The sequence below is a fragment of the Paramisgurnus dabryanus genome, chromosome 21, assembly GCF_030506205.2.
Source record: "Paramisgurnus dabryanus chromosome 21, PD_genome_1.1, whole genome shotgun sequence".
Lineage (NCBI taxonomy): Eukaryota > Metazoa > Chordata > Actinopteri > Cypriniformes > Cobitidae > Paramisgurnus > Paramisgurnus dabryanus.
The window spans coordinates 4853544-4863684 of NC_133357.1; the positions used below are offsets into that span (position 1 = coordinate 4853544).

General features: G+C 34.3%; 1 protein-coding gene across 3 annotated transcripts in view; it reads left to right on the forward strand.

Moving 5' to 3' along the window:
* Window positions 1-8843, forward strand: part of nfatc2a (nuclear factor of activated T cells 2a) — a 38214-nt gene extending 29371 nt beyond the window's left edge. For 2 of the 3 annotated variants that reach the window (XM_065285234.2, XM_065285232.2), the window contains exon 10: window positions 7106-8843. In XM_065285234.2, coding sequence (XP_065141306.1) covers window positions 7106-7161 — 56 coding nt within the window. In that variant the 3' untranslated portion in view covers window positions 7162-8843. Of the gene's footprint in view, window positions 1-6836; window positions 6866-7105 lie in introns of all 3 variants that reach the window. The other variant, XM_065285233.2, reaches the window with a different exon arrangement.
* The last annotated feature ends 1298 nt before the right edge of the window (window positions 8844-10141 follow it).

Here is a 10141-nt window from a genome sequence, read left to right on the forward strand (position 1 = left end):
GTGGTTGCATTAATAGAGCGTTACTATGAGATGCTTAGAAGCTTTGATGTTTGTAATAACAAGGTGCTGGTTTAGAACCTCTCTAATGAATGTGTTGGCCCCCTTTTCATATCCAAGATTTTCTTGTAGCGTCATTAGAGTTTAACACAACTCTTGTAAGCTCATAAAGGTGCAAGCGTATTCCCTCATTAAGGCTCCTAAAGCCAGACCAAATGCTGAGATGACTAAACGCTACCATATGGAATTGAAGCAGTCGCACAAAACACACTACACCTACTAAGAAAGGTCTAAAGGTCAGAGATAACGGTTGCAGGATTTGGTCACCCAAAGCTAATAACCAATGGTTAATTTTTATACAGTACATATAAAATTATATATTTATTAAAAGGCACAATATGTCATTTTCACCGCTAGATGGCACCATACAAAAACCAAAAAAGTCACAGCTATTATTCTGTGAAAGACTGTGGAATGATCAAAAATTGTTTTTTATCTTCACTGTTGATTGGAAATCGCCCCGAACTGGATTCACAAATCTTGAGAAAAAAAAAGAGAATCTAATCGAATCGTGACTTTAGAACCGAAGATGTAATCGTATTAAGGATTTGGAGAATCGTGACACCCCTAACCACTTATTTTACCTTTGATTCCATAACTACATACACTGTTGACAGATCAACAAGTTAACCTAGAGATCTTTAACTTGATAAGTAAAAAATTCTGCCGAAATTGTGTCTGCGCAACTGTTGGGGTGCAGACGAAGCCCAGGTCACTGAGAACAGGAAAGACAACAACCGCAAAAAGTCCCAATGCGGAGGTGTAAAGGTGTGTTGATCCACCCACCAACATCTCAACGTTTGATGTCCTCCACCAGACATTAACACTTAACTAGTTGTAGTATGAGTCACACTTGAGTTCATCTTGCTCAGAATTTCGATGGTGGCTTTTGAAAGGGGTATCAGGGTTTCTGTGGCTGGCTTTCTGTAAGAAAACTGTACCTTCATCCATCTCATTATGAACATGCAGTTTTGCATTTCACAACATCAACTACAGTTTCAGAAGGCGGGCATTTCTTTTGCAAGAATTGCAGACTTTTATCTAAACAGCGGCTGTTGGATGGGACCTTTTCTTGGGTATGCTGTTTAAGCTTTCTTAACAAGCCTACCTTGCTGGTAAACCGTCTAGACCATAAAAACTGAAAGTAATAAATCAGAAGAGCAACCAGTTAACAGTCACGCAGTGAAGGTCTTGTTCTTAAATGCACAGCTTTCCCTTAACTGCACACCATTTAAACCAAATGTTATTCTCGAGAGTTGTAAGGGCTTCAATCTTCCCTTGTTGAACTGGCTCAACATAGATAGACTTCCCAGACTAAAACTGAAGCCTGAGGCAACAGTAGTTGCATTTCTTCCAGCTGGAGAGAGCAACAGGAATAATTTACAGGTAGATAGAGCACGTAAGCCATGCACATTAGTTTCAGATCACTTGCATCCAGTTTTGCACCATGCACGTGTGTGCCAAGCCGTTGGCTGTGAAAATAGTGTCTTGATAAGCTTCAGCTTCTTTGAAAGTTGAAATGAGCAGCATCTGTGGACCATCACCTCAGTAAACTATTTCTGTCTGTTTCTTGCACTGTAGCTTTATTATTCTCACAAGTCCAGCCGGTAGCCACCACACAAACCACACATTCACACTGCTAGACCACATCTGTTCACTTTTGACATCAGAAAGCATCGTCATCTCGTTTCTCATTTCTACATTTGGAGACATCTAATAAAGGTTGGTCACATTTAGCTAACTGCTGACAACAGTTTTGTCCCCAACGTTTCAATAAGTAACCTCACAGACTAAGTCTAATGCTTTGCTCTGTCTTGCTTGCCAGTGGTTTGTAAACAAGCTCTCTGATTGGTTAAGGCATTCTCAGTCAGACACTTACCTATTATACGGCCCAGTCTGCGCACTTCCTTGACAGCTTTTAAAAACTGCCGACGTGTGCCAACCCTTCATGAATTTTCCTATGCCTGTTCTGTACTATACTCCTGTGTACTCGCCCATCCATATATCGTTCTCACATTATCGTTTTTACGTTTAGGTTTTAGTGGTGCTTGCCAAGGCAAAGATCATTATTATTATTGGGTATATTTTTAGGTTATTCAGTTAAATTGAAGAAGAGAAATTAGCTGTTTTTATTGTATATTTAAAAGACAGAAGGTGATACAGACTTGCAGTAGTGCAACCTAGCACCCACTTAGCAACACCCTAGCAATCGCCCACGGCATCCTGAAAGTGAAGTGATTGTCAAGAATTTCGATACTTGAAATGTGACCTCTTCATTGTACTCATCCAAGTGAGTAGTGAACACACGCTCTAAACCTGAGCAGTGGGCTTCTCTAACATTAGGCCAAGACTGGCCCTAAATATTACATATTTATATCAACGCGGGCTGCGGTGGTAAGACAGCGCCAAATCTTAACCAGAGCATCATGGCAGTGAGTTTTGCATGGACAATCACCACCCACGTTTTCTTATGAGAATGCAAACTTGGAGTGTTTTACTGCTTTTACATGTAGTAAAATCCAGTATCCCTGCTGTTCATTTTCTTTAGGCTGTTAGTTGAGAGAAGACCTCTCATACTTAGTGTTGTGTGATCAGTTCTGAATTGATTCTCTTGAATGTTTTAATATGTTTTCATATCAGACTGATCACAGAATTGTAAATGGATAGATAAGCAGACAGACAGGCAGGCACTGTAGATTGATTGACAGACAGACATTGTAGATAGACAGACAGACAGACAGGCAGGCACTGTAGACAGACAATAGAAAGACTGTAGACAGATATACAGGCAGGCAGTCAGTCAACAGGCGCTGTAGATGGATAGATAGATAGACAGACAGACAGACAGACAGACAGACAGACACTGTAGATAGATAGATAGATAGACAGACATACCAACAGACACTGTAGACAGACAGACAAACAGACACTTTAAATAGACAGACTGTAGACAGACATACAGACAGGCAGGCAGGCAGAAAGACAGACAGACAAACATTGTAGACAGACAGACAATTTGGATAGATAGACAGACAGACAGACAGACAGACACTGTGGATAGACAGACAGACAGACACTGTAAATAGATAGATAGACACTGTGGGTAGATAGATAGATAGATAGACAGACAGACAGACAGACAGACAGACAGACAGACAGACAAACATTGTAGACAGACAGACAATTTGGATAGATAGACAGACACTGTGGATAGACAGACAGACAGACACTGTAAATAGATAGATAGACACTGTGGGTAGAAAGATAGACACTAGATAGATAGATAGATAGATAGATAGATAGATAGATAGATAGATAGATAGATAGATAGATAGATAGATAGATAGATAGATAGATAGATAGATAGATAGATAGATAGATAGATAGACAGACAGACAGACAGACAGACACTGTAGACAGACAGACACTGTAGATAGATAGATAGATAGATAGATAGATAGATAGATAGATAGATAGATAGATAGATAGATAGATAGATAGATAGATAGAAAGACAGACAGACAGACAGACAGACAGACAGACAGACAGACAGACAGACAGACAGACACTGTGGGTAGATAGATAGATAGATAGATAGATAGATAGATAGATAGATAGATAGATAGATAGACAGACAGACAGACAGACAGACAGACAGACAGACAGACACTGTGGGTAGATAGACACTGTAGATAGATAGATAGATAGATAGATAGACAGACAGACAGACAGACAGACAGACAGACAGACATATAAATAGACACTGTTGACAGACAGACACTGTGGGTAGACAGACAGACAGACAGACAGACAGACACCGTGGGTAGATAGACACTGTAGGTAGATAGATAGACAGACAGACAGACAGATAAACACTGTAGATAGATAGATAGATAGATAGACAGACAGACAGACAGACAGACACTGTAGACAGACAGACACTGTGGGTAGATAGACACTGTAGATAGATAGACAGACAGACAGATAGATAGACACTGTAGATAGATAGACAGACAGACATTGTAGATAGATAGACAGACACTTTAGATAGACAGGGCTGCAAAATATATTGTTTTAGAATCGACATCTATCAAATCGCAGAATATCCAGAGCATTTATTTCAAAAGTTAAACTATTGTGGATGCATTTGCCAGTTTTGCCGTACATGAGAACAGTTTTAAACAGCAGAGACAAATCAAAAATGTATCTGATAAAAATCTGTGAGCTATACAAAAAATGCTAGGCAGAAGTTAATTCCTCTCAGACAGAGCTTTTCAAGCAATCTGATAAAGTCAAGTAATGTTTCTTACATCGCAATATACATTGTATTGTCAGTTTTCCCCTCACTATCGTACAGCCCTTAAAGGCAGGCAGACTACACTATTAACTAGTTTTAATATTTTTACACTATTTGTACTAAATATACAAAACCTAATTTCCACAGTATTTTCAGTGGATGTTTAGTTTATATCTGTGTCCTCTCTCTGCTTACACAATCAAACTTCTGAAAAAGGGAAATCAGTCAAACTTTAAGTTCCTTCTTCTAACACAAGCTCTTACCACAACAAACACTGTATGATTCAGTTTAGTTCATCGTCTTCGGTACCGTCTGATATCATTATCACGTTTGCTAGCGTTGTATCACATTATTTATAGTTAGCGATCTAATACAGATTGGGGTTTTGGTTTTACTCTCAGTTGGGCAATGTTTATTTTATACAAAATATTTAGACTGAACATCAATAATTCAGTCAGCATTGTATCCATTACACTGCAGTGTGGCGAACAGTTTATTATTTCAAGTCTTTAGAAAATACACACATACAGTTCATCTGTTATTTCAGCTTATCGATTATTAACAGCATGGTGCTGTGTATTGTCTGTTTTGCTCTGTCCTGTGCTGTGTGTCACTGAAGCACCTTGCACTGATAATCGCTAAGATGTTAAGGATGTGGCCAATCAGGTCCGACCACATTATATTCCTGTGAAGTTATTTACTCGTCTTTTATTCACACCATGCAGGAGGGTAGATTGCACTTCACCGGCTGTCAAACGGACACTTCAACCTGTCAGTGTTATTCTCAAAAGAGTGATATTTGTCTCATTTTGGATGGAGTTTTAATGTTATAATACTTTCTTGTAAGCTAACTTTATTTAGTTAAGTAAAACACTCATAGTTTTGATTCCTTGTGCCAGTGCAAGCACCGTTGCGGTAATAAAGCTTTGCTGGTTGTAAGAAAATCCTGACACAGCAACGTTAGATCAACCAATGACGTGAGTTTAAGGATTGACAACTAAACTTTAAATCTATAGGATCTAACATTTTGTGGCATAGTTTGATCTAATGGTTATAATGGTTTTGATCAAAAAGCCTGGTATTACATGTGTAAATTGATTTGAATGACCTGTGATCTTAGGTTAATTTATCTTATCATAGTTAATAGAGTTGCGGCTAGTCAAGCAGTAGTTTGGTGTTGTGATTGTGTTAACAGCCCTACGCATCCTGCAGCTATTTTTAGAGTGAAAGTTTCCATTTATGCCCCCTGTAAATGTAAAGTAACAACAGGAAGTGATCATGTCCAATATCACAGCTTCAATAACCCTAATCTGTTGGGTCAATGTAAAGATGCTGCTGTTCCCCCTACTGGATGCTTGATGTCATGACACCTTGATCTTAATTCATTTTTTTCTCAGCAACTAGTATAAACAGGAAAAATTAAAACAGTAGTAATTATAATATTTTATACTATAACTTAGCTTGTACTAAATATATAAATTATTAAATGACAAATATAATACATTTGAAAATATTTATGTAATAAAATTTTATTCTCATCAACTTCCAGTATAACGGGAAAAATTAAAACAGTAGTAATTATAATATTTTATACTATAAATTAGCTTGTACTAAATATACAAATTATTAAATGACAAATATACAAATATAATACATTTAAAAATATTTATGTAATATAATTTTATTCTCAGCAACTTCCAATATAAAAGGGAAAAATAAAAACACTAGTAATTATAATATTTTATTCTATAACTTAGCTTGTACTGAATATATAAATTATTAAATGACAAATATACAAATATAATACATTTAAAAATATTTATGTAATATAATTTTATTCTCATCAACTTCCAGTATAAATGGGAAAACATAAAAACATTAGTAATTATATTTTATTCTATAACTTAGCTTGTACTGAATATATAAATTATTAAATGACAAATATACAAATATAATACATTTGAAAATATTTATGTAATATAATTTTATTCTTATCAACTTCCAGTATAAACAGGAAAAATAAAAACACTAGTAATTATACAATTTTATACTATAACTTAGCTTGTACTGAATATATAAATTATTAAATGACAAATATACAAAATAATACATTTAAAAATATTGATGTAATATAATTTTATTCTCATCAACTATAAACGGGAAAAATAAAAACACTAGTAATTATAATATTTTATACTATTACTTAGCTTGTACTAAATATATAAATAATTAAATGACAAATATAAAAATATAATACATTTGAAAATATTTATGTTATAAAATAATTACTTTGAAAAACACATGCACAATTATGTTTTATTTAAACAGTTAAAATTAATAAAATTTATAAGATTCAAACTCATATTTTGTATTTTACATTTTGATGTCATGTTTGATCACATGCATGTATTTAATTCTTAAATACATAAACATGTTTTGACTGAAATTATACATTTACATCTGAGGCTTTTGTTTATTACAGATAAGATGACATTTTAACCTGTATGCAAGGTATAAAATATTAATATACCAAATGCATGACAAATGTGTATATTTATGTTTCACTAGAGTTCTTTTTATTATTTTTACATTTACATTTTTATGCATTTGGCAGATATCTTTATCCAAAACAACTTGCATTGCATTTTTAAGCGCTACATTCTTTCCATTACGTTTGTTTCCTAAAAAAGCAATGCTTTATCAATTGTGCTACACAAACACTTAAATATCTTGTTTTTTCTCTTTCTTTAGTGAATGAGATCATAAGAAAAGATCTGACAGGAGTGCATGGCAGAAGTCAGACATAAAGGAAAACTCACATCAGGAAGAGCCCTTATCCCAACACCGTCCGACTGAATGCCCCCTTTGGATTCCTGAGCAAAACTGGATCATGGACCACATTAAACCAGACATCCATCTCAGTCAATGTGTAAATAGTATTGTATTCCCAGCTATTTCGTCCAAAGTTGATCTCATGTGTCAAAGATATCAGAAACTTTTGCTCTTGAGCCGTCATAACACTTTTTGAATCGGACAGGTGAAGTCAATTTATTCCCTCTTGTGGATATTTATTTCATAAGATGTCGGCTCACATGAATGAAGTCACTCATATCATGGTATTCGGAGTAATAACCTCATCCTCTTGTTAAACAAAATCCTAAACCATTACTGTCTGCAAGATGCTCAAAAACAAATAGTTAGCACTTTTGAAGGGAAACTAGATCACTGTACCACTGCTAACATTCAATATCGTTTTTCAAACAGGCAAACACAAATGTTTAAAATCAAACCATTGCCAAATGCACCATTATTAAATGACATTTAAAACAAAAAGCAAGGTATGCACTTCTTCTCAGTGAGTTATATATTTTGTATACAAAGTGAGAGTTTTATCATGTAGTGATTTAGTGATGAAAAACCAAAGATTTTTTTCTATTTGTTTTTGTAAATAAAATTATTGACAAGTCAGCCTCTGTGCCTTTACTTACAATACCGTAATGCTACCAAAACTTAACACAGCGCACACAAAAAAAAAATCATATATAAATCATGTGCCAGAGCCCATAATGCATTGCACTACATTTAGGTTCTGAAAGGGTCATTTTGCCATACTAGTACTATATGGTCTACATCTTTCAATATTGTATATCATCTTGTCCATACCAATTCCATCTGTTTTCTGCATGTGTAGAGATACAAAGCACTTGAAATGTTCAGTTTTTCTTTTTTTTATGTATTACAGTTTTGTTTCATCTCATTGATGTTTTTATTCTTTTTTAACACATCAGCTTTGGTTTTATGACGCGTGCGTGTAAAGTAGTTACCCCACATATGTCTTTGGATTTGTTTATCAACACACAACAGTTTTCAGTTGTTTACTTTCTAATATTGAATGCAAGTTGACAGCGATTGGATAAATGAAAGGAACAAACAAACAGATATGAAAAGCTTTAGCTTGTGTAGATGGTGGTTGTTAAAAATCTAAATTTTGGGAACATTTTCGAAAGGATTCCTGCCCACTTTAAAATGCCAAGTATATTTTTATACGTCTTTGCAATTTTGGCAAAATAATGAAGATTGGAGTAAATTAATAATTGATTTGTAAGTCTGAAATTTGTCTATTCTATTGGAACACGCTGTTAAAAGATTGATGCTTATATTTCCAGAGCCATTCTTTCAGTGTACAGTGGGCGTCACCAGAACAGAATGTAAACCTTTTATCTTTATTGTAAATAGATTACATTAAATGTGTATAGAATGTGTCTATTATTTTATTTTTTAGAATCAAACAGTCTTAATAGGAAGCGAATATTTATATGAACTGAATCAGTTGTTCTCATGCCATTTAATATCTTATAATCAAGGCTCTGGGAATATATGAACTGCCAAAGTTTATTCTGCCTGTAGACGGATTGCATTTAAGTGTTTTTATTATTAATATAAGATTATGTCAGTACCAAAGGAGAGACCAGTTATATTTTTTATTTTATCAGCTTATCATGAATATAGTCGTGTTTTGTTTTTGCTTAGCCATGTCTAACCTAAGTTGTTTGGACTTTGGACATGTTTATGTTGTTTGTTGAGGCCATGAGCAATAAAACGGAAACATTGATTGTATTCATTCCTTAATGACTACCATTAAATCTGACATGAAAATATTATGTGGTTCATTTCTTCTTTGTCAATGGTTCCCAGAATGGCATAATACATTTTTTGCATAAACACTAAAGAAAGGCATAACCAAGTTCATCAATGTAGTGTAAAATACATGATCCAATCAAATACTATCAATTATGAATGTGCATCACACAGACGTGGGTGATTCTCACGAAATTAGACATATGAGGTGTCATGAAAACACCTCATAAAATTAAATGCAAAATAAGAGTATCAAAATAGGAAGCATACAGTTACAAACATCTCTTCACATACTATTTTGCACATGATTTGACATCTTACATCCACATTTAAGGGGGAAATTTTCATTGCCGCAACGTGTCCATGACTGGATTTGGGTTCTTTGACTTGAAAAAGGTATAATTAAAAAATCTGAAAAATAAAAAGCTTCAGTGCATGTTATACTATAAACATTTCCAGTAAAGAAACATGTGGTGTTTGGTGATCATTGGTAAATGTAGAGACAATAATAAGGAATATAAATGTGTCTAAGACCAATTTTCTCATCCTCCGCAACAATTTTCAATCATTGTTTAAGCCCTCAAAGAACTAACATTTTCAACAAAAAAAAATAGTTGGAAGGGACATAATTGACTGTGACACTCAAGATGGCTACCAGGTTAGCAGTTCTTATTTTTTTCTCCAAATAAAAATTTAAATTTTGTCATAGTACCTCGACAACTTTGTTCTCATAACCGAAGCATGAGTTTGTAAATGCATATATGTAATGTAATATCATGTTGCGGTAATGATAATTTTTTATAATGATTATATAAAAAAATATAAATGATTTTATAGGAAATATGTTTTTTAAATCCTCTAAAAATAATGGTTATAGTAAAGTTCAGAACTTAATCTTATATGTACAAAAGAAATTGGCTTCAAGTTTTTTTTTATTCTGAAGCTGGACATTTTGTGAGAATCACCCACTTCTGTTTTCTAAGGTTTACTCTTGTTCAAAATTTTACCTGTCGAGATTGTACATTAGGTTTACAGTACAGAGACAGAACTCTTTTGTACACTACATAGATTGTGAACTTTAAAAATCTGTTGAGAAGTTTGTGCATTGTTGTGGGTTACGGAGAACTGAACAGGGCGTTGTTGCCCTTC